Below are 27,326 nucleotides of genomic sequence, written 5' to 3'. Positions count from 1 at the left end.
AAGCCATTCTACAGTTTCATGATTGGAGGTGCAGCTCTGTTGGGGTCTAGAATTAGAACTGCATAGTGTGTACCCCAGAAAATGAGCTCACGTGGCACAAAGAGACAAAATCTAACCCCCTGCCAAACTGATGTCAGCAGAAATCTGCTCTGCTCTCTGAAATGGAATGTAGGTTTCCAAATTCTCTCCACAATCTCTTTCCAAAGCAAATGAGAAACAAATAACTCACAGGCACCAATTTCATTTTTCCATTCAAAGCAAGAGGAGTTTTCAGCATGCTGCTTTTCCCCGTCCTTCCACAGCTGAGCTCTCCCTGGGATGCTTGTACCAGCGGTACTAGAAATTCATGGGATCTGCAAGCTGGTTTTGGACATGCATTTAATCACTCCCATTCTATGTCCTGCCTTGTCCTGATTTTCTGTGTAGCAGGCTCTGTATCTGTCCCCAAAAGAGAAATGACTGCCCTACTCTGAGCACCCGAAGAAAAGACAGATTACCATTCTCCTTGGTAGGGAGATCTGAGGGGCTAGTGAGGCACACAGGTGACAGGAAGTTTGAGAAGTGGGTAGAGATTAGGAGAGTGAGTTGGTTAAGGATAAACAGCGGAGCAACCCCTTTTCTTCTGGGACAGCAGATGGGCCGGTGTCTCCTGAATCAAGGGGTCCAGTGGGGTGCTCACCGCGCTGAGCCACCAGACCAGGGTTTGAAGGGGAGGGCCCGTGGTCCCTGCTTATACGTCTATACCGCTGCCATCATGCAGCTACCGATTCCCCTCTGACACCACCCTCTCCTCTCAAGAACCACAGGGCCGGGCAAGTGGGCGTGTAGCTTAAGAAGCACATCAGTGGGATGGGGTTCAGAGCCAGGCCTGCAGGCCTGCTGTGGGAAAAGCAAGCAGGCCGGGCCCAGGTCTGCTGGGCAGGTTGCCAGCGTGTGGTTATCAGAGCAGGAGCACGGGGGTTAAAGCCCACAGGCAGCAGGTGTGGCCAGACGCCACATACCACAAAGCTGCGGAGTTGCATCTGCCTGGTCCTGGGGATCTCCCAGCTCCAGCTGAATGGCAAGAGTGCTGTGCGCTCAGGAGCTGAGCCAGACCTGACTGCCCTTACCTTACTCCCCAGACACGCTCCAGAATGATCTGTCTCCTAGCATGTTCCTCACTCCGCCAGCTACTCCATGGGACTGGCCCTTGGTGTAGACATAGAAGAGAGTCACCCGGGATAGTGTTGAAAGCTCTGTCACCAGATGCATCTCTGCTGATTGGAGATAGGCCTGAAGTCCTCTCCATCAGAGGACGGCTTGCCTGCTTAGCCTCCCTCAGTGAGCGCCCAGCTCCTGCTCCAGCACGTCAAGTTCACACTGCAGAGGCCCCGCCCCGCCAAGTGGTCCAGCCCCATTTCCTGACCTTCCCCACTTCACCCCCTCCACCTCCATTCTGTCTCGTGCTCACAATGTCCCCTTCTTCCTGTCCCCCAAATGCAACACATGCTTTCCTGCCCCTTCGCTTTTCCTCATGCTGTTCCTTTTGTCTTTCTTGCCTTCCTCTGCCTGATAAAATCCATCTATTCCTATGAAATCTAGTCCAAATGTAGCCTTCCTTGATGAGGCCTTTCCAGAGAGTACGACCATTGCCTTTCTGGGCAGAATGAAGCACGCACTTATTGCTGCTCACTCGGAGGGCACTCAGGCCCAGGTTCCAAAGCTCTCAAAGACAGGGACCTGGGTGTCTGTTCACTCATCTCTGTATCCCCTCCCAGCACAGTGCCTGGGACATAGTTTGTAATCCACACATGTCTGCACCGCAAATCCGGTGCCTTAGATAGGAGCCCGTAGCACTCATTAACATGTTAGCTCTGACTAGTTGAGAGAGTCAACAGCAGGGCAAGGGCAATAGTTAACATTTATTGATGCCTCTTTGTGTGCTGTCCCACCTTACTCCGCATCCAACAGGGCGTTAGCCAGGACACCTCTGGCCTGAGCGGGAGGGTTGAGGAGGCCACCCTGGTCCCCCTGGGGACACTGCAAACAGGGCAGAGGCATCAGCTGAGGCTGAAGACTGGGCTGTCCTGAAGGCTGGAGGGAGATGGTCCCTTGTGGCCTTCGCAAGTATTTGACTTTCTGCAGCTGCCTGTGGCTCCGGAAATCAGGGAAATGCTTTAATAGGAACGCCTCTCTGTGCTGGGAGGTGTAAATGCAACATGAAATGAATCTTACTCCGCCCGGTACAGGATGTGCTCTTCCAGCGAGCTGGACTGCCCTGAGGCAGCTACTAGCCCTGGGATGGTGTCCTCCCAGCCACCCAGAAAAGTGTCTTATAACCATGTGGAGGCAGTTGTCTGGACACTAACTGGATGTCTTAGCCCATTTAGGCTGTCTTAACAAAATACCACAGTCTGGGTAGCTTATAAACAACAGAAATGTATTTCTCACAGATCTGGAGGCTGGGAAGTCCAAGTTCAAGGGACCAGCCTGGTCACAGCCTGGTGAGAGTTCATTTCCTTGTTCATAGGCAGTGCCTTCTCTGGAGCCTCCTTTATGAAGCACTAGTTCCATTCACGAAGGCCCCACTGCCATGACTGAAGCCCCTCCAAAAGGCCTCCTAATACTGTCGTTTTTGTGGGTTAGGATTTCAACATATGAATGAGACAGCACAGCCCTTAGGGAATGACTGTTAATGCTCTCCGAAATACTGCTTATCTTCCTCATTAAATGTCTCTTAATGTGATAATACAATAGTATTATAATTACAGTTTTCCTTTAAAAGATCCTTGTCTTTTAGAGATATATACTGAAATATTTACGGGTGAAATGTTACAGTGGCTGGGATTTACTTTGAAACAATGTGGGGAGGAGGGAAAGGCAGGGAAAGATAGAAGATTGGCCTTACCTGCCAGAGCTGGGTGTTGGGTACTTTGGTGTTTATTATGCTCTTCAGTCCACTTTGGTGCATGCTTGAAATTTTTCATAATTTGTGGGAAGGAAGGTAGAAATAAGGTCATTTTGTTCTTATCCCCTCTGTTCTTAGATTCTCTGTACAACGTCTCTTTGCCTCGCTCAAGGTCACCGCTGAGGATCTCCTAGTTAGGGAAGATGGCCCAGATTATTGGCATCTTCACACCTCTACACCTTCTTAAGGGGCCTTCCCTTCAGGTTTCTCAGATATGTTTAAAGGTCTTTGAAAATAAGAGGCTCCTCCTCTTATTGATTCAGGGAGGGTGGGGACAGCCTGAAGCCCTCCAAAAACAGGTCAGCACTCTGAACTTTGGCTTAGGCTCCCCAGTGAGGAGCCACTGCCTCCTTAATGGCAGGTTGTGAAAGAGAAACATGACGTTTTCACTGTGCCTGTATCCCAGGGAGCTGGCATGAGCACATTTTTTAAAAAAGATACAACCCTGGCTGGATGGCTCAGTTGGTTGGAGTGTCATCCTGTATACTAGAAAGTTATGGGTTCGATTCCCAGTCAGGACACATACCTAGGTTCAGGTGCGCCTAAGGGAAGCAACCCATCGATGTCTCTCTCACATCGGTGTTTCTCTTTCTCTCCTCCCCCACCCCGCCCAACTCCCTTTTTCTCTAAAATCAATAAACATATCCCCAGGTGAAGAAAGAAGGAAGGAAGGAAGACAGAGAGAGAGAAAGGAGAAAGGGAGGGAGGAAGGAAAGGAAAGAAGAAAAGTAAGTTGCCTAAGGCTGCACAGCGAGAAAGTGGCAGAACTGGGACCCCAGTTGCCCTTATCAGTGGAATCCAGCTCTCCCTGCCTCTCCAGCGCTGCCCTTGTCCCGGCAGAGAAGGGCTGCTCTCTTGAAGTGCTCCGTGCAGGGTTCTGCACTGCGGCAGGTACCCAGGCACCGAGTCTGGCTGTGAACGTGTACCAGAGCCTGGTGCACTCTCAGTATAACCAATTATTTTAAATTTCCTTCCAGTGGACAGTCCAGCTCACCAGGCATTTTCCCAGTCAGAGGACACAGACCACATATTTATCTTCACATATTATCGTTCCCTCTCTTTCATGCTTGCTTTTCTAATCAAAGTCAAGGAGAACCAGAAAAATCTACTAAAAAGAGTGAGTTTTGCTTTCTTAGAAGTAGTTCTTACTGCCATGGAAAGCAGCGGGAAAAGTTTGCATTATTAGCCTCTTCTTTCTGCGGGAGTGGGGGAGCGACAGAAGGAAAATAATTAGAAATAAAATTAATGAATAGAAACAGACATTTTTCTTCCTAATAATTTCATTTTGTCCTTTTTCTAATCAATAAATCTGTATTAATACCTATATAAAATCACTGATTAAAATGTACATTCTAACAATGTAATAATATTAGCTGCCTGTGAGCTTTGCTGGCTTAATTCTGCTCTGACATGTTACTGACATTTCAGATTCTGACCACAGATAAGTGGCAAATGCAGAAAGTCACTGAGTATAGAGGTAAACTTGGTATGATTGTAGTATTAAGCCTTTTGCTAATGCGATTCAGCAATTATTAGTCTTTGGTGTTTTGTTTTGTTTTGTTTTATTGATTTGAGAGAGAGGAAGGAGGAAAGAGAGACAGAAACATCAATTTGTTGTTCCACTTATTTGTGCATTCATTGGTTGATTCCTGTCTGTGCCCTGACCAGAGACCGAACCCGCAATCTTGGTGTATTGGGATGATGCTCTACCCAACTGAGCTACCTGGCCAAGGCAGCTTCAGTGTTTTTAACTGTCCCTTTGCAATGGGATTTATGATCTCGCCTGTGTCTCTCTCTCACTCTCCAGTGTGCATTCCTTTGAGCAATCCCGGGAGGAATTACTGTTTCTAAGAACTGTGTTGTTCTCACAAAACGATGGAAGTCGGTGCTGAGACTCTATAAAAGGTCTATGGTCCTTGGAGTCGCAAATATTGCAGAGAAAAATCAGTCACTCAAAAAATATTTATGGGGCTCCTATTAAGCTAAACACTAAGTAATTTAAAAGGAATTCAATGGTATGGTCCATGTCCTTGAGTGGCGTTGATTTTATAGGAGACTTGCCACAGACCTGTGAGGACACACACAACACCGGGCAGCATTGTCACAATCCCCGAAGAGTGTGCAGCTGTCGGGCTGCTGTCCAGGAGCAGGGAGACTCGTGAGCAAAGTGGGAGATGGAAGACAGGCAGACAACTAACCACCCCCCATGGGAAAGAGAAGGGCAGTCCCTACCTGGCCCTCCACATCTGTGAACGTAGGAACCGCCCACTTTTGTTTCCACTCCAACATCCCCTCTTTAAAAGCATTTGGGTAATTACAGCTTCCATTTCTGCCTTTGGTTGTTGGTTTTAGTGTATTAATTATCTGCCATGTCAAGATATTTTCCCCTGATCCCGCTGAGCTCTTGCCCTTTCTTCCCCAGTGGCTGTTTCAAGCTTGTTCAATAAGTCAAAATAGTTCCGTGGTTTCCATTTCTCCTCTGCCACGTGAAAAGTAGGCAGTTCCCAACCTTCCTCTCCTCTCTGACTTTTTTTTCCCGTAAGAGAAACTTCTGTGATTACATTGACTGAGTCCTCTAACCTCAGTGATAGGTGGGTCTGGAGGGGATAGCAAGGCAAGGAAAGGAATGAACTACTTTTGATTTAAAAAAGAATTCACTCTGAGCTGGAGAAAAACACTCTTTTCCTTTTCATTCCACATTTAGGTTACATCTGTGTGAACAATTACTCACCCTGAGAGATAATCTCTCCCCCGGTATTTCTGTTGCTTTTTTCAGGAATCTAACTGCGTATGTCTTATGTCAGCTCCTAGAAACTAAATGGCATTTTTTTTCTATTCTCAGAACATTAATGGCAAAAGACTCTTAGGGCCATTCGAGCACTCTGCTTACACCCTTGACTCGCCAGGACAGCCAGGAACCCCGTCTAGTTCTGCCTGGTGTCCTCAGGTGAGAGGACAAGGGCAGTGGAATAAGGAACAAGCCCGTCACTAGACCGAGACCTCCTTGCCTGCAGAGAATGGCACTCCAGCCCCATACCCAGTGTGCAGTAGGTGTTCAATAAATAATCACCTAACGGAATAAAACCAGTTCCTGGTATGGCATCAGGTACAGAGTAAACAATGAATACTTGTTGAAATAACATAAATTCCTGTATTCCGCGGGGAAAAATTCCAGTGTTCACTGAGCTTGCACCGTTCGAACCTCTGGAAGGCCTTTAGGTTGGATAACGTAGGAAAGCAGCCATTGGCAGGAGGCTGACGGCCAATCCAAGCCCTTCAGCCAAGGAGACCAGCACCGTTTCTGTGGGAACTTGGATGCTCTGACCTCATGGAAGCTTGTGGGAGTGGGGTGGGGGGTGCAAATCCAGGGCTTTCTCTGCTCCCTTTGGCATTCTTACAAAAGCACACAGTTTGTGTGCCAGACCTTAGCTTCGGCGACTAGAACAGCCAGCCCAACAATTATCTCCTGATCAAGGGAGGCAGGGATGTGTGTGGAAATCACTTTTTAGTAGGAAATATTTCTATTGGAAAAGCCCATAAGCTGCTGGCTTTCTCTCAAGTGTTCAAAGAATACCAGAGAGCTGACAGGCTAATTTAATCATATTAATACAGAAAGTGTCCCCAGTGCAGAGGGAAATTTATTATGGTGAATTGTCTATTTTGGAGCTGGAGCCCCTGTTCCAATGTGTGAATGACAACACTGCCCGTGAGAGCAGAAGAATCATAGAGGGGAAGGGAAGATGCTTCTGTCCAGGACCCAGGATGTACACTGTTCATTTTTCTGGGGAAGCTTCTTTATCTCTTGCAGATAACTATTTCACTCTTAGGAGAGCAAACACAGCCAAATAAGGACCTGAATGTCCCTTCCTCACGCTTTCCAACAGCCCCCCTTCTCTTTGGCCACTCAGGAGAATGGAGCTAAGGCCTGGAGTTAAGATCTTAGAAAACATCAGTTCATTTAAATCCATCACATGAACATCATGAGACATCCTGAGATCTAGCAGTAGGACCACAGGTTTATCCTGGCCACAAATTTAAAGTTATATTCCTTCTCAGTATCATTGCAAACAGAAGAGTCCAAACTTTTTTTTAATTTTTTATTTTTGGATGGACTAATACACAGCTGGATACCTGACCAGCGGCTCCCAGCTTGGGCACCAACTAACCGGGTCAGGGAACTTCCATCTCCTCATCTATGCAAAGGGCAGATCAGGTGACATGATGTCTAAGGCCCCTTGCTAGTTCTAATTTCTTTCACTGTATAATAATAATCTCCTTAATTTTTCGAGTGTCTTCTTTGGGGGTGTGCAGTTGAGAAGTGCGTATTTCCCACAGTTGGGTTGTGTCTCAGCCTGCTGTTCTCTCTATCATTATTTAGATCACTGTAAAATCTACCCATGACCTTGGAGCTCCAGTTCATTGACTTATTCAGTAATGTTTACCAGAAGCCTAGGCACTGAATGAATGGTATACCAGGGAGCAAAATAGTCATGATTCTGCCTTTTTTTGAATTTTGTATTTTTATAGGAGACATATTAAATAAATAAAGAAATATGCAATTGCAGATTGTAATATGGATTATAAAAGATGAATGGAGGTTGACTTAATTTTATTAGGGAGGCCATAAAAGGCAGCTCTGAGGAACTGTTGTTTGATGTGAGGCCCAGAAGAGGAGTTGGCCAAGCAAAGAGCTGTAGAAAGTGCTCTGAGGAGAGAGAAGAGCAAATGCAAAGAACCTGTGGCAGGGAAAGGCTGTACCGACCAGCAGAACTTAGTAAGTCCAAAGGACTGGAAGAAACCAGTGTGGTTGGACATACGGGCTGAGGGGAGTGGCGTGAGATGAGATAAAGGAGGGGTGGATTCATTAAGATAAAACACTGGCTGCTGGATCAAACTGAAACTGTGAATCGTCCAACAATAGGGACATTTCTCACGCGTGTCATGTACAAAATGAGTGTTCCCGAGCAATGGACAGCTCTCCTGCAAGCAGGGTGTAAGGGACTACAGCTTCTTCCATCCTGTGGCTCTGCCGTTTTTAATGAGCTGCCAAGGCTGACGTGCTTGTCTGCATGGACGGTTGTGCACACGAGGGTTTTCTGGGCCCAGACCTGCCTGGGAGTTGCGCTTCCACTTCATTTACATTCCATTGGCATGTACCTGACTGCAAAGGCCACAAAATGTGGTGGGACTGGGATCCCAGGAAGGAGGCAGAGCAGCCGGCACGGGCCCTGTGGGCCGTGTTGCGGTGCAGGCTTCGTTCCCCCACACTGGGGAGAGTGAAGTGGGAAGGCACCTGCGGTAAATGTGGCATCACATCTAAGCCCACGTGGCCCATGCTCATGTCACACAGGGAGTCGGAACCTAAATCATTATCCCCCTCAGAAAGCAGCATCTCCCTTAGCGTTGCCTCCCCTTTCAGTGAGGTCCTTTCAGACCTCATGGTTCTTTTTTCCTGCTCTGTTGGTCATGTTGACTTCCCATCTGCCTCCCAGACCTGGCCTGTCTCAGCGCTCACCCAACAGAGCTCCATGGTTTCTTCCCGCCCTGATGCAGGGTGCTAATTTACACATCTGCAACGTGGAATTTCCTCTCCTGGTGACCATGATTCCTGGCTACCATGGTTTTGCAGCATCAAGTCATCTGGGAAGCTTAATAATTACATCATAGTGGGCATGCACATGAATCTTTCTGAAATGTGCTCAAACAAATGTTACTGGTTTCTAATGACCTACTGAAAAAAGTTGTAACTTCTGTAGTTGGGGGGACTGATTCAATTCATCCTTCCAGCTAGCGAGGGTGCACAACTATTTTCCAGAGTCAAAGCAGACTTGAGGAATTTGTCGCATACTATTCCCCTGTGCCCGGGACAGCGCCTTCCTACCCACTGCCTCTGTGAAGCCTACAGATCCTTCGGTGCCAGACTTCGCTCCCAAGTCCCACCTCCCCCGAAAAGCCTGCCTTCACTGGATCAGCCAGAAGCAACCCTTCTGTCTCTGGAGTTCTGTAACACGTACTCCCTGAAGTTCTCTGCGCAGTGGCTTGCATATCTAAGTGCTCAAGAACTGCTTCAATTATTTAAATTATGTCTTACCACTCCTTTGGCATTTGTCATGTGTTGCCATTTTTTTTTTTTTTTTTACTTTTGACATTAATCCTTCCAACTCATTCTAAACTTAGTGAATACAAATACTTTTCCCGTTATCTAAAAACCTGGCGCATCTCAAAAAAAAATTAATTAATTAATTACCGGTAATTCTTTTCTATAGTCCCTGTGGTACCTTACACAGTTCCTTCAACAAAGCAGATGTTCCAAGCATTTCTGTTGATATCTTGTTGCTTTTTTAATGTTGTCTTCCTTCTAAAATGCAAAGTCTTAGTCAGTTAAGGGGGGATGTTTTGTTGGGAATTCCAGCCCCAAAGAGAGAACTTCAGGCAAAATACTGGGTGGGGAGTAGAGCTGGCCAGTGACCATCTAGTCCTCGGGGGGTTGCTTCCTACTAGGCTCCTCATCTGGCGGCCAATTCTGGGTTTGTCGTGGAGTGTTCAGTTATAAGTACTCCCACTTTCCTATTTACAATGCTCCTCGCCCAAAGAAGAAGTTGCAGAGGGTAGAGGGTTACTCTGAGCCTGGGGAGGGGATCTGTTTTTTTAATTTTTCACTTTATCAAGATTATTCATATGAAAAACTGATCTAGAGCCAAGAGAGAGCATTAGAGCAAATGACCATATTTTCAGAATTTACTCTGGCCCCGAGGAGAGTCGACTGCCTAAAGCTTTGAAGAATACCACCTTCTAGTAACCTGAGCGTCTGATATGATAGTAGCCCGCCATTCCACTTCCTGATCTGCCTGAAGATCCTCCACACTCTGAGTCAGATGAAAAATTCAGTTCCTGGATTTTTTTCCCCCCGATCGAATTCAGTAGAGTTGAGTTCCTCCCACCTACTTTTGGCTTCAAAATGATGGCAAGGTGACTGGTAGGGAGAGGGTGTCTCCCCAGACTGTGTTGGCCAGCACAGATTCAGATGCTGTCCCTCCTGAGAGTCCTTTCAGGAATGTGTGCGAGGTGCCCAACAGCCAGCAGTCCTCGGGAAGCACTTTGAAGGGTATGGACATGACAGTTTACAAAGGATTTTTAGGGAGAGGACTGACCGAGGCTTCAGGAATCTCAAGCTGGCTGGCTGTTGGATTCCATAATCAAGCCGCCAGATTCAAATCAACATCTTCAAATTCGTGAACATTTAAGGCGGGTACTCTGCAACGGGACTTTTCAAGTTGATTTGGAGAATTGGAGGCGCCTCTTTAAAGACACCATCTTTGCTGACTGTCTCAGATGTGTTTTCCGTTTTCCTTGGACCCGGAACTTGTGTTCTGAATCCTGTGTTTTGGGAGACCCTGATAGGCTCGAAATATAAAACATCCTTAGTTTCAGCTGGGCTGCTGCCAAGAGCTAGGGTAGGCTAGAAAGAGTTGTCTCAAATTTTTGCTTTTTTACCTTTGGCAAGCAGCTCCTAGTGGCCCTCATTTCAGTGATTACAGGGTTTGTGTAACATGCTGGGGTTTGGCCCATGGAATCGCAGTGCTGCGGAGGGCTGCCCTTGGAGGCGCGCCAGCCAGCTTTAGTTTTCTGCACTGAAGTTGTGGCCACCTCAGCCCCAGCTCGCGCTCCCAGGGCCTGGAAGGACAGCACCACGACGCTGCAGAGAGACGCCAGGCCCACCTGACAGCCATCCCCGGCTGATCCCGTGGGCAGGGCCTCCTTTCCAAATTAAGTATTAAATTAGCATTATTTCATCCTTATCCAAAAGTGTACTCAGAGCCCAGTCACGTCTTTCCTGCACACTGGAATACGAGCTCTACGACCCAGGAGGAGTGTGGCCTTCGGCAAAGCATTTTGGACCGTGGGGCTCTGTGAAAGTTGGAATTTTGCTAAATGCCATGTTGCGGGTCGGGGAGCCTTTCTTCTTTCATCCTGAGCCAGAGAACAGACGACTCAGCCTGGTTCATGCTCATCATCTTAATCACAGGCTGAAGATGAATATTTTTGGTTAGTTTCTCTTTTTTTATATACACAAGTGTCCATTTATAGCGATTTGCTGACGGACTCTACCAATTACTTGAAAAACTTGTGTTTAGAGAGAGGCAAACTAAAAATGTGAATTCAAAGGACAGCCACGGTTCTGCATTAGATTAGCCTGTTGCGGAGCAGGACCAGAATGGAAACGGTGGTTGGCACACGAACAATGATGTCAGAACTGCAAATGATCATCTGTTTTCACTTTAATTGGAGGATGATTAGAGAAAATACACACTCTCCTATCTGTCTTTGTTATTGCAAGCTCATTGGGCTGCTCGTTCATGTTTATTATGGGCATTATACGTAACAAGCCCGGTGAAATTGCTGTCTCCACAGTCTTCACTGACATCCTATTTGCCACAGCCAGGGTGCCCCTTCCCTGCTCGCTCACACTTTCCCTCTCTCTGACAGTAACCATTTCTCCATGGAGAATTTCCTGTGGCTTCTGAAGCATTCTTCTAGTCTAACTCCTCCTCGGTCGTTGGGAGGCTCCTGCCCCTCTGCTTTGCCTTTCATCTCAATCCGTATGATTCTACCTCGTGAACTATAGCAGGAAGATGTGGAGATTGGGCTCCCGGACGCGCCAGTGTGTGCGGCACATCAGAGAGGAGCTCCTGTAGAAGCCGGCCATCTTATGGGCGTCAGATAGACAGGATTTCTCTTCCTCCTGCCCCGCTCCTCACCGGGGTGCAGGGCTGAAGGCAGGCAGGGTGGCTCACAGGGGCACGGAAATGTGGTGAAGCCAGAGGGAGTGCACGGTCTATGAAAAGGAGGATGTTTCCATGGGGAGGAAAAATCTTCAAGGTTACGCTGCCCACTCCCTGGGTCATTTCTGTCACACTTTCTTTACGTGTCACATTCAACCTGTCCTTTAGGACCCAGATCAGGGAGCACGGCCCTCCTGGATCCTCTCGGGCACTTTGTGCATTTTATTTACTCAGTCAACAAGTGTATTTTCTACTATTTTAGAATTTAGGATGTTTTACAAATTTCCTTATTGTCACCAGCTAAACTCTGGTTTATTCATTTTGAAGATTTAATATACAGCACCTAGAATGATCAACAAAATAAGTATTTGTTTAATAGGCAAATGAATTAGTAATATAAAATAAAATATTTATTCAAGATTCAGTTTGAACCGAAGTATGAGGAGATCTTTCATCAACCTATTTCAGATATAAATGGATGGATTTACCAGGGAGTTGAGGATTCACTGAATCCTTGGTCAATGTCAGATATTAACCAACTGTTGAAATTCCCTGTAACATAGGCACATTCTCCGAATACTTATTATGCACAGTTCAGTAATGATTAACATTTGAACTCCATCTAGGCTGAGCAAACCACATCAAAGCTCTTTTTTCACTAGGACTTTTAAAATACCAACTACGCACTGAATGAGTAGGTGTCAGAGAAACTGACTTTGTAAACTGAAAATCATAAACTTAGGTTCATTTGAAATATGTCATGTGGATTGCATGTATAAAAATTATGGACATTTTTATTTTTCCCTTGTAGGTAGTAAATACCATCTGTAATATCCCTCCTCACCTTTTTCTGATTAGCTTTATGTCTGGCATATTTTCCTCGATACTCCTGCTTCGCATTGTAAGGATTTCGCCTAGAGGAGACAGGATTCTAAATAAGTAGGACGGGTGTAACAAGAACCCGCAGCAATCAGGTTGAAATCCAGAAATAGGAGGCAGGATGAAGTTAGGGGGGTTTTAATGGTGTCAGGCCTCCCTGTTTTCCCCTTCTCCAGAGTTCACACAGCAGGCAGAGCGCTACGTGGCCTGAGGGGTGGGAGCGGCCCACCGTAACCCAGAACCGCAGACCAGCTCCGCCACCCGCCCACGCTGACCTGCTCCCCAGGCCTGCAGGCCCCTCGCCCTCTGCACCTGTGCCCACACAGGCGCCTCAGCAGAGTGTGCTGGCCACTGTCTGTCACTCTGAGGTGCGTAGGGCCTGAGAGGTCCCTTGGGGACTGCCAGCAGTGAACCAAGGTGGACATTGGACTGCTCTGCTTTAAGTTGTTTTATATGGGCAGCTGCATAGAGAGTGTTTGCAGGAGGGAGCCATGGCAAGACCATTGCCAGCCTACAGGTGCTGCTGCTAAAGATGGTGATTTCAGGTCATTGAAGGCAACGGAAGACCAGGCAGCCCACGTGGGGACAGAAATGCCCAGGGCTGAGCTGTGCCGGGCTCAGGGAGACAGAGTCAAGTACAAAGGTGACTGTGAGGTTCAGGCAATCCCAATGTACAAGCATAACTGGAAATCCCTGTTCTATTTCACTTGATTTTCATAATTTTGGCCAGACCTGTGGTTTAGGATATGGAATTTAGGTGTTTTTGCTACATTTTTTCATGTTATTTTTTATTCATTTGTTTTTAAAACACAATAAAGTCCAAGGTATGGTTGACATACAAAGAGCTGTACGTAGTTAATGTATGCAACTTAATGATTTTTAAGATAAATATATATTCATGAAACTATCATGACAATCTATGCCATAAACATATCCATCTCCTCCAAAAATTTTTTCCTGCCCCCTTTATTTATTATTTTGTGTGTGCATGTGTGATAAGAATACTTAACCAATTTCTAAGTACATGATACAGTATTGATGGTACAGCGTTGTTAATGGTAGGCACCAGGCTGTACAGTAGATCTGTGGGACTTACCCATCTCGCATGACTGACACTTCTTACCCTTTGACTAATACCTCCACATTTTCTCATTCCGTCTTGCCCATAATTTTCTAGTAATATCGTCTTCCCTTGGCAGCTGGCTCAGCTCTCACAGTCATTACAGAGTTGGGCTGTTGATCACACCTTGATTTAGAGGGCTACCGATCAATTTTTCAGTTGGTCAGTCAGCTTTGTCTGTGTGCCCACTCCTCTCGCAACCGCTGTGGGAATCGAGACCTGTAACCAGGGTATTTACACTTAGAGTGTACAGCACGCTCACTACCCCTAGGGTCTCCTTTCATCCTCCCAGCCACCCTGTGAGGGAGGCATTATTTTTACCTCCATTTTACATACAAGGAAGCAGGAATTCAGAGTGGTTAAATAACTTAACAAGATAATAGAAAGATCATTTGTTCTACAACCTACGAAAATGCACTCTGGTTTCTCTGAGTTCCTTCCCAGAACCTGAGTCACAGCGCAGGGAGTGCTGCGGCTAATTCCTCACAGTTCTGTAATCCCAGCTTCCCAGCCACAGGGCCGTACATATGGCTACTGGGGGCTTTCTTCATCTTTGAAAATTAAGCAAAGTAAAGCATCAGCTCAAGAGTGTGGGAGTTCTAGCCAGGGTTTTTTGGGAACTATTTTTAGAGAAAGCTTCTATTTTTAGATTCAGAATGATTTTCAAAAACAAGAATCAAGACAACAATGAACACATTTGCATCTGGGTATGCAAGTCCTTACCACACAACGAGATGAGAGGCAGCCGTGGCCCGAGCCCACAGGTTGACAACATGTAAACCCAGAGCAGACTGGAGACCTGATCCACGTGAGCCCAGGTGCGTCAGGCCAGATGTAGCCCAAATGCACTATGATTCAGGGGAATGTCCCAGCAGTGGGCATTGGGGCTCAGACAAGCTGGCACAATAAAGATCCTCGTGCCTTGCCCAAACCGGGTGGCTCAGTTGGTCGGAGCATCGTCCTGTACACCAGAGGGTTTCAGGTTCAGTCCCTGGTCAGGGCACACTCCTAGGTGGTGGGTTCAATTTCCCATCAGGGTGAGGATGGGAGGCAGCCAATTAATGTTTCTCTCTCATACTGATGTTTCTCTCTCTCTCTCCCTTCTTGAGAGAATCTCTAAAATCAATAAAAACATGATCTTGGGGAGGATTTTTAAAAAATTTAATTAAAATAAAATCCTAATGACTTGAACTTCACTTGGAATTGGGGTCCTTTTCTTGGATTGAGCCATGAAGAAAAGGTCCACTGATCAAATGTTTAGTGTAAATAAACTCTGAAACATACTGACTCACATAATAAGCTAACAAACATGCTACTTTCAAGACCTTTCAACTTAAACATGGAAGTTGAAGGTAGTTGTGCTAATTAAACCTAAGGCTTACCTGTTAATTAAAAAAAAAAACCACCATACGTAGCCCTAACTGGGGTGGCTCAGTGTGTTGGGCATCTTCCCACAAAGCAAAAGGTCACTGGTTTGATTCCCGATCAGGACACAGGCCTGGGCTGCAGATTCAGTCCTGGTCAGGGTGCTACGGAAGATGACCCATCGATTTCTCTCTCACATCGATGTTTCTCTCCCCCTCCTTCTTCCTCCCTTCCTTCGCTCTTAAAACACAAAAACAAACAAACAAAAAGAACATATATGGCAGGATTCCATTTGAAGAAATACCTTGACAACCAGATATCTGGAAAAGCAGGGTTTTCTTCACTTAGCCCAAGTGAGTAAGTTGCTATAAGTAAACAGCCATGTGCCATTAAAGTGTGAAGATGGCCTCCTACTAGCAGGAATAATAAGATAGTCATTAGAAGTAGAATAAAATTTTAAACTAGTCTTTGTAAATTATAAAAGCGATCAAACACAAAGAGAGCTCAATGGAAATGTGAATGGCAGGCCAATCAGCAGAGCAGAAAGGGGACTAAACCCTAAAAGTGGCAAATTGAAACTTCCACCACTAATGCCTTTTCCCCAACTCTGCTCAAACACTGGAACATAAACGGGGGAGCAAATATAGGTCCTCTCCAAACACAGACCAAAGAAGTGATTTGTTTTGTTTTTTGGGTTTTTGTTGAAACCAAATTGCTTCTGCCTACTTTTCTCCTTTTTTGTAAGGTCTTGAATAAAAGAAAAAAGCTGTATCGTACTGATAATAGTAGCATTTAGTGAGTTATTGACTGACATTATTACCTATTTCATAGAACTATTATGAGGATTAAATGAGTTAATAGATTTAGAACACTTAACACAGTGTTTTCTGTTTGTAAGCAGATAGTAAGGGCTTATAAGTATTAGCTGTTATCTTTAATGTTGACCACAGTCTTACAATATCCCAGATCCTGTGCTAAGTACTCATGTGCCTTATCTTACTTGCTATTATTATACTAATTTTATAGATAGTAAATGGAGGCATAAGAAAGTTGCCCAAGATTACACAACTGGTAATAATAACATTTATTGCACATGTAATATATGCTGGGCAAAGTGCCAATACATTTTCATTGTATCATCACATTTAGGTCACACAACAATCCTGTTAAAGAGACGATATTATCCTCCTTTTACAGATGAGGAAATCCAGGCCTAGGGAGGGCAGCTAATGCCTAAGGTCACACAACCAGTGAGCGAGAGAGCTGAGATTGGAACCCAAGCCACGTGGCTCCAGAAGTGCGCACTCTACTGCTGTGCACCGCGGCCTTCTGGCAGAGGGGGAGACGGTTCTTCCTGTCGATCCCATAGCCCTGTCCTCATTACCATCTCTACCAGTACCTTCCTTCGCAGTCACAGCATTAGCTCTTTCTAAGCTCCATTCCCCAGCCAGGCCCAATTCATTCTACTTGAGCCAGACTCCAGAGAGGATGAAGCGCAGCCCTGCAGTGGTGCTTGGGATTCCTCACTGCCCTGCCCAATCTTCTCTAGGCATGGAAAGCTTGTTTTCTATGAAGCCACCTCTTCTTATTTGCAAATCAGCTAACATGTTCATATTATTTAGGCTTTGTGTAGTTAAGTCTCCAGGATTATACACCAAAATGTAAACTGCAGCTAATAAATTTATAAGCAATTTTAGTTTTCCTATTCATATGTTTTTGTACATTTTCCAATGTATATACAATAAACATATAAAGCACATAGTCAGAAAAGTTAATGTATTTGATACAACACAATCATAGACTATTAGACAGCAGCTTCCAAAGAGTCAGGAGGATGCACTGTACAGCCAAGAAATGCCTTGAGCCCCAGGAGATCAGATGTGTCCTCAGGCATTTCTCAGTCCCGTCCCCATTTGGTGAGTCCATCACCTATCACTAATTAGTGTCTTTCAAATTATACTTTAGTCACAGAGCCTTTCTTTCAACAAAAATGTAGAGAAGTATACTATATTTAGCAAATACTACAGAGCCCTCCTTAAGGGTTAAACTGTGCCGACTGAAGTAGACGGGGAACCTGGACTCCCACCCAGTAACTCCCCATCCCATCTAGAAACAACTCCCAGGGTGTGTCTAGAACCCCTGCTGACTCTGAAAACCACATTCTCCCCTGAAGCCATTGACCCACCTCATTCTGGACATTGGACCTCCTTCAGATTTCCAGAGGTGGTTCAGATGAGGAGCTCTAAAAGTTTACTGTGTTATGTAAGATACTGGTTTATTTTGGGGGTTTTTTTTTCATTTGCCCTAAAATTTTCTGCTGATCTCCTTTTTCACATCCAAAACCAATACACATGACTAAGCCATCTTTTAACTGGTTAGTAATGTCTGGCCAGAAAGGCTTATTATCTTAGAGGTGGCTTCCAGCTCAGAAGGAAAAGAGAAAGATTTATCTGTTTATGCTTCTCTCTGAACTCCCTACTTTTCCCCCCAAAGGTTAACAAATCCAGTTCCATTTTCTTCATTCATCAAGCCAAGGGATGGAATATTTGGTACTTGTGATTCATGGTCTGAAGCTCTCCGCTGTCTTGACTTCTGTGATGTCCTGTTGAACTGCTTTTCTTCCTCATGTTATTTTTTTCTTCTCTGTCTCATTTGCTAACAGTTTTTTTCTTGGCATTTGGCGCTCTGTCTCTGGGCTACTGATTGCTTCTTGCTTCACTCTCCAGGCAAATAATCCATTTTCAGGGTTCATGTAGATGGTGCTTGAATCAGACTGTGCTTCAGTCTCTCCACAGGGCCAGTGTTTCAGCTCCAATATATAGTAGGTATTTCCACCTTGAGCTCATATTAATTCTTTAAAGTCAATATGCCTAATTTCAGAATCATATTAGCACCACTATTTTCTGCCCCAACATTTCTATTCTGCCAACAGCAACCCTGTTCTCCCAATCACCACAACTTGAAACCTTGAAATTTTATTATTTATAACTTTTAGTCCCTAAATACCTTAGATTTTTACATTCAAAACTTCTCTTAGATGTCTCTTTGCTTATTACTGTATTTTGCTGTGTGTAATGGGCATGAACATTTTTGGCCCAGACTTTCAGGGAAAAAAATCTTTCCTTTTAATTTTTTAATTCAGTTTTTATTTATTTGCATTTAGAAACAACTGATTATTGTATTCCAGGCATTATTTTGCATAAGGATATCATTATTGGTTTCTAGAGTTATACTTGTAATGCAGAAACATAATAAAAGAATTAAAAAACATTTATATAGATACAAAATTAGTATTACCCATGTATAATGCACATCCTTATTTTTCCCTCAAAAATTTGGGCAAAGAAGTGCACATTATACATGGCAAAATGCCATACTTCATGTCACAGAATTTCAGAACACAAAACTTTCTTACCACACAGTTGTTAATCAATAAATATTTCTTAAATATGTATCTAGCCCAACTCTATCAGAGAAATTCTAAAAGTTTGTTAACATTCTAAGAAATCTCTGCCTCTTATCTCTCACCTCGATCGTCTGTCTCATACATGGTTGACTTAATAATGAAAACACCAACTGAAGTTAGGATAGCAGTTACCTGGGGGAAAGGAGGGCAGTAACTGGGAGCTGCTGGCATGAGTTTCTGAGGTCCTTGTAGTGTGGGCTGGTGTTCGTGAGGGAGAATCCACTCTTCATGAAGTGTGATTTGTGCCCACTTCTCTCTGAGTGTTATTTAAAAATGTTTTTAAAGTACCCTTTGGATTGACACAGAAAAAGAAAGATACTATTGCTGATGAAATGATTTTTTTTTTAAAGCTCTAGATTCTAAAATTTTTAGCTAGGCAGAAAATTTTAAATCTGAAAGTATCAGGTAGAGGATGTGGAGAAACAGGGAGAGGCCTGGTTAGAGGGCCGATCAGGTGACGCTGTGAAATTGGAAGTGCGTGCGCCTTGCAACTGGGCAGTCCTATGCTGGACGCATACCCAGAGGGGCCCTTGTACGTGTGCACAAGGAGTTGTAGACAACATGTTTATTGCAGGATAGCTTATAATAGGAAAAAATAAAAGTAAAATTAGAGCAACCTAAGAACCCATCAAAAGGATATGTTTTTTATATGGTGAAATATCTAACAGTTACATATATACACTCTTAGAATCACAGAGCTCTAAAAGTACTATCATGAATGAAAAACAAATGTAGAATATGTAAACCATAATACACATACATTTAAAAAGTATAAAACAGTACTGTACATTATTCCCTAACACATACAAGGTCTCCGTATAAAGTTCAACCATTGTTATAACGAGAACGGTTTGCACATGGATATAACCTGGAAGCCAAGGAGAGTGGACTGGAATGCACACACGTGACCAATGACAACTTCACTGTGCTAGTCAGTGGGGGCAGTCAACGCCATTGAGTGACTGTCACATTCAAAATGACTGAGCGAGTAGAGCAATGACTCTACATCAAATTTTGCATTAAGCTTGAACAGTCCTCCACAGAAACTATTCGGGTGATTCAGAAGCCCGAAGCTGTGGGCAGCTGGTGATGCACAGCTTCATCATGATAACGGGCCCGCTCATGCATCATGTCTCATGCAGAGTGTTTTGGTGAAACATCAAATCACCCTGGTGACTCGTCCCCGCTACAGTCCAGATTTGGCACCCTGTGACTTCTGGCTTTTCCCAAAACCAAAATCACCTTTGAAAGGGAAGAGATTTCAGATCCATCAGTGAGAGTCAGGAAAGTATCACAGGGCAACTGATGGCAATTGTGAGAACTGTGTGAGGTCCCGAGGTGCCTACTTTGATGGGGATATGAGATATCATTGTCCTGTGTACAGCATTTCTTGTCTCTTCAATAAATATCTCTATTTTTCATAATAAATGGCAGGATATCTTCTGGAGAGACCATGTATACACAAAATGGGGGGGTCCCAAAAAACACCAGAGTTATCTTTTGGAGGGTGGGCCCCTTGTAGTACAGGCTTCCCCACTAGGTAAGTGTTCTAGGAACCCACCTGTACTAACTGGTGTTGTGAGAGGCTGCATTGGGCTTCAGTGAATTTTTTTTTTGAAGCCTCTTACCATGCATTTGCCAATTTCATGATGGGTATTTACAGGCTTACCTGCCCACACTGCACTGTGTGTTGAGCAGTTTTTGACTAAAAAACAGGCATGAGCCCCATGCCTCACCCTCCCTATTCACCCAGTCTCACCCCAAGCAATGTTTTTTGTTTCCCTGGATAAAAAAAAAAAAGTCCTCAAAGGGAAGTGTTTTGCAAATGTGCAAGAAAGGAAACAAAAAAGGGCAGAAGCGCTAAAAGGCATCAAAATCAAGGAATTCAAACAGTGTTTTAAGCAGTGGAAAAAATGTTTCGATAGGTGTATTACATCATATGGAGAGTACTTTGAATGTGACTGAAGTTTAAACATGTAAGAATAAATACACAATATTTTATAAATAAATTCCTGGGTTTTTTGGGTCCCCCACTCATGTTAACATATTTTTTTAAGTCTCTGAAGGAGACACTAGACACTAAAATCATGAAGCAATAGCCTCTGGGGGGTGGATGAAGGGACTGAGAATGGGGACAAAGAAACCTGTCACTTCATCTTCATTGTCCTGTTTCTTTAATTTAAAAAAAAAAAGCAAATATGACAAAATGTTAACAGCTGTTTATTCCATATGCCAGCTCACAGAGTGTCAATTGTAGTTTTCCTTGTAATTTTCCCTTTAATTTCTGAAAATGAAAAATATTATTGAGATAACACCATCTTTCATCAGTTAGTCTTATTTATTGTTTGGGTATTTTATGTTCCTGTTTGCTTTAAGAAAAAATGTATATAAATATAAGTATAGTGAGCTAGCTAAACTTCCTCTTTTTTTCTTTGTCTTTGTTCACAAAGCAGACTTGTCTTAGTTCCCATTCTTTGGTGTCTGAACAAGGGCCTTCTCACAGTCGTGTCATGAAGGCCCACAATTCCACCACAGTCTGAACGTTAAGAACATACTTCCTATGACAGACATCCTCAGGCACCTCGGTCACTAGAAGCATCCTTTGTCTTGGAGCCAAAGTAGCCAGAAGCAAACAGAGAAACAACTCAAAAAGATTTCCTCTTTGGTGCTAATGACTTGTTGGTATGTGATTGTTAAGACTGGAGGTCTGAAACCGCCAATAGTAATTGGCTCAGTCTCCAGTATGTCCTCAGGGTCATTTCCACAAGACTTGACAAAAGAATGGGACCCTGCTTTTTCCAGCACTGACAGTGCTTCCTGCATGGAATCCTGAGCCGCGCAGAAGCCCTGCTCCGGCAGGGAGGAGGCGCTCTCAAAGTCCTCCAGGTCGGATCGGTCGATCCATTGACCAACCACTGTGGTGAAATGTGCGCTTTGACAGACACATCACAAACTGTGGCTTTTAGTCATTGGGTGGGTAGTCTGGCTGACTTTGGAAGTGCCCCCAACATGATTGCTGCGACCATGTTTGAGTGGACTTAAAACAGACTAAGTATTATAGAGTTGGGCAGGTAGGAGTGAGGTGGGGGACATCCATACCTTGCCCTCCAGTGTTTTCAACTGTATTAGAACTCAGATCTCTCTGGACCTTACCCTCCTCACCACAAGCAGGTGAAGGAGGGAGAGATCCAAAAGGAGGAACCAAGCTTGCTCAGTTCAGACCCTTTTGCCTGCCGAATTTTGGAACCAGCGTGTCCCCAGGCTGTATGGAAGCACTCTGGTCTGCCCTGAGCTGTGCATTCTGAAGGGGCCTGGTGTGCATCCAGCAAGATCAGTGATGGGTGTCTTAGTCTTTCTAAGTCAAGGTCAGTTATAAGCAAGACCTCTCTGTCACAGATCTGAAACTATGTTCTCTCCAAACAAGTGTATCAGTAACAAAATCAGTATTTGCATCTTCCTTTGTCCTCTACCTTTCAATTGGTTCCAAACTCAAAAGGGGAACAGGGGACAGGTATTAATTGCTCTCCTCAAAAAACCTGATTGATCAATTAGTATAAGATCTCAAGATGATAAATGAATGTAACCCACAATATGAGCCAATAATTTGTATACCACATTTATTTTTACACCCATAATTATCCTGTCTTAATGGTTAACTGAGCACCACTCAATTACTCTTAGATTTTATACCTGTGGTTTAAAAAAATGAATCTATGCACTACTTATCACGGCATGCTTGACCTCTCCTAGCTTGAGCTAGACTCCATTAAAATGTGCATTTTATAGCGCATTATATTATCTATATAGGTAGAAGTATACACAGAAAATGTATTTCATTCATTTAACAGCAAAAGCAAAACACACAAAAACAACTCACCATGCTATAACAGAACACTGTTCTACAGATGGCCAGCTGTGCATTGGCAGAACATAGTGATTTTAAGGATGAATTAGTATTCTAATCTCTTCGGGATTTCCTTTATGTTTGTGGTGGTTTATGACTGACGTTTAATGTAACTATGGCTCTGTTTATACTTAATAGAAGATTCATTTCTGTGCAGGATACACATTTACACTCCAATGTTGAATAAAAGCTACTGTTCTGCAAGGAGGACATAAAATGTTGATTTATAATGTCACATTCCAAGAACAGTGATCTAATTCTCCTAAACTGTTTCTTCCCAGGTCCTGGGAACAGCACAGCTCCAGCAAAGGATGACTTTTCTCTTCCAGAATATTCAGCCTTCAACACATCTGTCCATGCCGCAATTAGATACAAAAACTGGAAACTTCTCACGGGCTACCCAGGTAGAATGCTCAGCACTTCCCAAAATTTAACAACTGCCTTTTGCAAAAGATAACCCTGGGGCTGCTGAATGAAACAGCTGATTAAGGAAGAGGGAGGAGTGACATGATCTACAAATCCTAAGCCCCACCCAGCAAAATTAAGAATTAGCTGTAGGAGGAGTAAAAGGAAGAAATACCAGTCTTAGGCTTCATGGAGGCCTAAGGATTCCCGACTTGTGGGGCTCCCAAGCACGCAAAGGGAATTTCTGAACGCTCTACACATCCTCAGCCAGGGGTGTGGCTGGGCGAGGGGGCTACTTCCCCCGAGCCTGTTCTCTAAAAGGGACATCTGTTAAATAGTTTTCACATGTGGTGTGCTAGTTAAGGCTGTGATGCAATTAAGGGGTGTTGTTAATGAGGACGGTCTTGGCAATTGTGGCAAGACAATTCTTCATTGTTTGGGACTGCACCACGTGTTACAAGACATTTTAGCATCCCTGGCCCTGACCACCGAATGCCAGTAACACCCCCCAAGTCATGTCACAGGTGAAAAATCGCCCCCCATACCTGCATTCACATTCCTGGGTACCCCTGGTTGGGAAGCAGTGAGACCCGTCTCACTAAAGCCCCAGATGTCAGAGTCTTAGATCTAGACACAGTATCAAGGGCCTCATCTTTTTCATGGGTCGGTGTCCACAACCCAGCTCAGCTTTGTCCCCTGGGCTTTCTCCTTGAAATTAGAACTTGTCTACCACGTCTCTCCCCAATAAACTGTTGTGTTTCTTTGCCAGGCTGCGGTCACTGGTTCCCTCCACCGTCTCAATACAATGTTTCAGAGATACCCTCCTCGGACCCACCGACCAAGACCCTCTGGCTCTTTGATATTGATCAGGACCCAGAAGAAAGACATGACCTGTCAAGAGAACATCCCCATATTGTCAAGCAGCTTCTTTCCCGGCTCCAGTTCTACCACAAACACTCAGTGCCTGTGTTCTTCCCGGACCAGGACCCCCGCTGCGATCCCAAGGGCACTGGGGCTTGGGGGCCTTGGCTGTAGGATTTGCGGCAGCCTCGGGTGGGGTCTAGAAAACCTTTCTGTGGCAAGTTGGACTTCAGACACTTACTCATGTGACCCTTGTCTCACTCGTTCTCCCAACCCGGGTTCACCTGGCCCTTCCCTTGCTCCTAAACCATAATGGCATGTCTCATTTCAACCCCTAGTGCATTTAAGAAGCTGATGAAGTCTGGAGCACTCCTGCCATTGGCTGGGGGGTGTGTCTAGAGGAGAGGGTGATTGGGTTCACCCCTTTTTTCTGCAGCTGTGGGACAGCTGGGAACTTGATTTGAAATAGGAAGTCATGGAGTCCCGGAGGCTGGAGCAGCTGGCTCCTTTTGCCTCGCAAGTCAGATGTCAGATTCCCCTCTGCCAATAGCCAACTTTTATTGGAGTGACTCCCATTTCTTGTAACAAATGAAGGGAGCAGACGATTGTTAATGGTCCTGTTGGTCAGGGGGCTCCCCGTCGGAGAGATCGTGTCCAGGCGCTCCATGTGAATAGCCGCCTTGGTCACCCCTTGCTCACCCACCTCATCACTCATCCCGTCATGGAGCAGGAGGCCCATTTCACTGTTAAGGCCAGGATGGCAATATGCCTACTCTTTGGTTCTGCTTTTTACAGTAAAGAACTGTGTTTTTATCCCCAAGTTTTCCCCCCAGCCATTGCTCATTTTGTCTAGACTTCCTGCTACCCCCAGCTCCCCTGTGGTGTTTTTTTCTTTCCCTTTTGATTCTGGCGTCCTGTGCCTGAGAAGCTGCTTTGCTTCTCCACTCTGAGCACCACTGGTTTTTGGAACACTGAACCCTGCCTTCCTTTTGTCCCTGACACCCAAGTGAGAGCTTCGCCCAGAGACGGTGGCAGCCTGGCTCAGTGAGCCTGCTCATGGTACACACGGAGAGGCCTGGGCCAGCTAGGCTTGCGTCTGTGTCATCTGTTTGGTGAGGATCTTTCTAGTTCCACAGGGTTTATTGTCATGATCGTGGCTGTGTCTCATAACATAGTAAGAGCTGCACTGCTGTTCTCCAGCAGTGAGGAAAAACCCCAGGAAAGGGGTACTGTTGTTCTGAGTTGATGGAAGTGGGCAATTTGAAAAGGAAACAGCCAGCATCTGGGATTGCAGGCCTTGGTAAAGCCAGGAAGGAGCATCCATGTTCCTCTTCTCTCAGTGTTACTGCTTTTACTGAGGTGCTTCGGTGGGGGAAAAAGGATGCACAGCGTGACCCAGCCAGCCCTTTCTCAGTCCCACAAATGTCCTACCAGTGTGGATCGGTCTACATTGGCTCCAAAGAGTATCAGAATCAGAGAAATGTGTGCAAAAACTGTACTCTGGTTTGCATTCGCCCCATTGTTTCATTCACTCCTTATCACCAAAGCTTGGTTCAGTGCCTGGCACATAGACGACACTCAGTACACCTTTTTAAAAAATGAATGAATGAATGAATAGACAAATGAGCAAATGAGGAAGTCTCACACTGTGAGCTAAATACAGGGGTAATATAAATATCCCCCAACCATTGCTTTTGTGTTCTCATGCTGCCGTCCTGGGTCAGGAGCACAGCCTCATGTCTGGGCAGTCGTAGGACATGCCACAGTGAAGTCGTGGTGTCCTCTGGGGCGGGGCAGAATATGCCTACCAAAGGGACTCTTCTTTTGTCAATAATCCTCCGTTCTATCTATTCTCGATGGGACAATAGAAATTAAACCACCAAATAATATGGCATAGGTCCTGGTATAGCCATCCTTCAATTCAGTAGCTGTATCTTTTGGCCACTAGTAACTTGGATTGGATTAAAATATGACGACGAAGGGAATGGTGCTAGAACTAAGGACACGTTACCAGCCTCTGCCCCACTCCTGGGCTGGCAAACAGCTGGCCAAACACTATTACCTCTCACTCCTAAGCCTGTGGCAGATTTATGAACTAACTGGGCACAGATGTTCCTTCTGGATCCTTCTAACCCATTAATACTACAGAGTGGAGGCCATCACTGGATGACACGTCTTTGCCCTCCCTGCCGTACTCCCAGCAGTTGTCCCTCATTGTGGAGTACAGTGTGGACACTCGGCACTCGATGGACTTGAATTCTAAAGACTAATTTTCTGTAAAACTTGTCCCTGAGATTTTATTTTACCCATAATAGGATGTATCTCATTAGATTTTCTTCCTCTGTACCAGAATGTGAACAGATTCGTAGATTATCATTAAAAGTATTAATCTTATTTCTTTCTGAATTTGTTTACCTTTAAAGAAGGGATTTGTTTATTTGATGTTTTTTGTTACTTCATGATTATTCCACCTATGGAGAACAAAAAATAAATTTACCTTTTAGAATATGCCAGCTGTGCACGTGGGGCTCCCACCTGGGGGATGAAGGGTTTCTGGAGCGAGACTGGCGACGGTTGCACAGCACCACGAATGCACTTAGTCCCTCTGAAGCGTACACTTGAGAATGGTTAAAATGATAAATTTTAAGTTATGTAGTCTTTATCACAATGCTTAAAATGTATTGGTCCATTTTTTTAATCTTTCCCAGTCATCTCTTAAACTTTAAAAGCTATTTTTTGCCCAAGAGTAATAGCCATGGCTTGTGCAGGCAGGGAGACAGGCCACCCTAGGGTCGACAGAGGGGAGGTGGACAGGGCTCCTGGGTCAGAGGAAACCCAGCCTAAAGACCTACAAAGGAATTTATTTACTTTAAGTTTTGCTTCTTATTTTTTACACACATGAGACTAGTGAGTTCTTTCTGTAAAGAGGCCAGTGAAAGACCAGCCTGCTCACCTGGTGATCCCCCTTTCCAGTGGCTGCGAGGAGGTGTGTTCAGCTGGTGTTGAGGCGCCTGCCCCCTCCCTTTCACCTTTGCTCCGTTGCCGCCGTAGGAGCCAGCGACCGGCTGGCACAAAGCAGGGCAGGAGGTGGTGACTCGGCTGCCCTGGGCCTGGCCTCAGAGCTTTGCGCCCATCAGGAGAGGCGATTTCATCTCAAACTGATTCGCCCAAGTCATCAATCTTTGAGCTCAAGGTATTTTATATAATAACCCTTGTCATTCTTCTAACAATAGAGATAATATCTCTGTAATAATTTTTTAAAATACAGACAAATATAAAAGAAAATTAAACAATTCAAAAGCCACCCACCCAGATACAGCCACCATAAACCTTTAAAACCCCTTTAAGAAAATAATGAAGTAGCCCACTTCCCAGACTGGTTTTTAAATCCCACTCTGCCCAACTGAGTCCTCAACCTGGACACAAAGATGGTAGATAAATAGAAGGTCACCTCTCCTGGAAATCTTCATTTTAATCCCATTAATGAGGTGTAGGTGTCCCCAGGGTTTTTACTCCATCGGATCATGATTTCACATACACTCTCACGCACACATTCGCACCTTCTCTCCCGCCCCTCCTCCTCCCCTTCTCCACGG

The 27,326-nt window shown here is 44.9% G+C and overlaps 1 protein-coding gene across 1 annotated transcript in view; it reads left to right on the top strand.

Annotated features, from left to right (window-relative positions):
- The window catches only part of ARSB (arylsulfatase B), a 136,641-nt gene extending 110,555 nt beyond the window's left edge, over positions 1 to 26,086 (top strand). The window contains exons 7-8 of the mRNA XM_054578519.1: positions 22,746 to 22,868; positions 23,639 to 26,086. Coding sequence (XP_054434494.1) covers positions 22,746 to 22,868; positions 23,639 to 23,904 — 389 coding nt within the window. The 3' untranslated portion in view covers positions 23,905 to 26,086. The remainder of the gene's footprint in view (positions 1 to 22,745; positions 22,869 to 23,638) is intronic.
- Positions 26,087 to 27,326: the final 1,240 nt, after the last annotated feature.

Source organism: Pteronotus mesoamericanus, unplaced genomic scaffold, assembly GCF_021234165.1.
Source record: "Pteronotus mesoamericanus isolate MK-2021 breed Mesoamerican mustached bat unplaced genomic scaffold, CSHL_Meso_final contig_50, whole genome shotgun sequence".
Lineage (NCBI taxonomy): Eukaryota > Metazoa > Chordata > Mammalia > Chiroptera > Mormoopidae > Pteronotus > Pteronotus mesoamericanus.
Note: the sequence above shows the minus strand (reverse complement) of the source record. Positions and strands in the feature narration are given on the sequence as shown.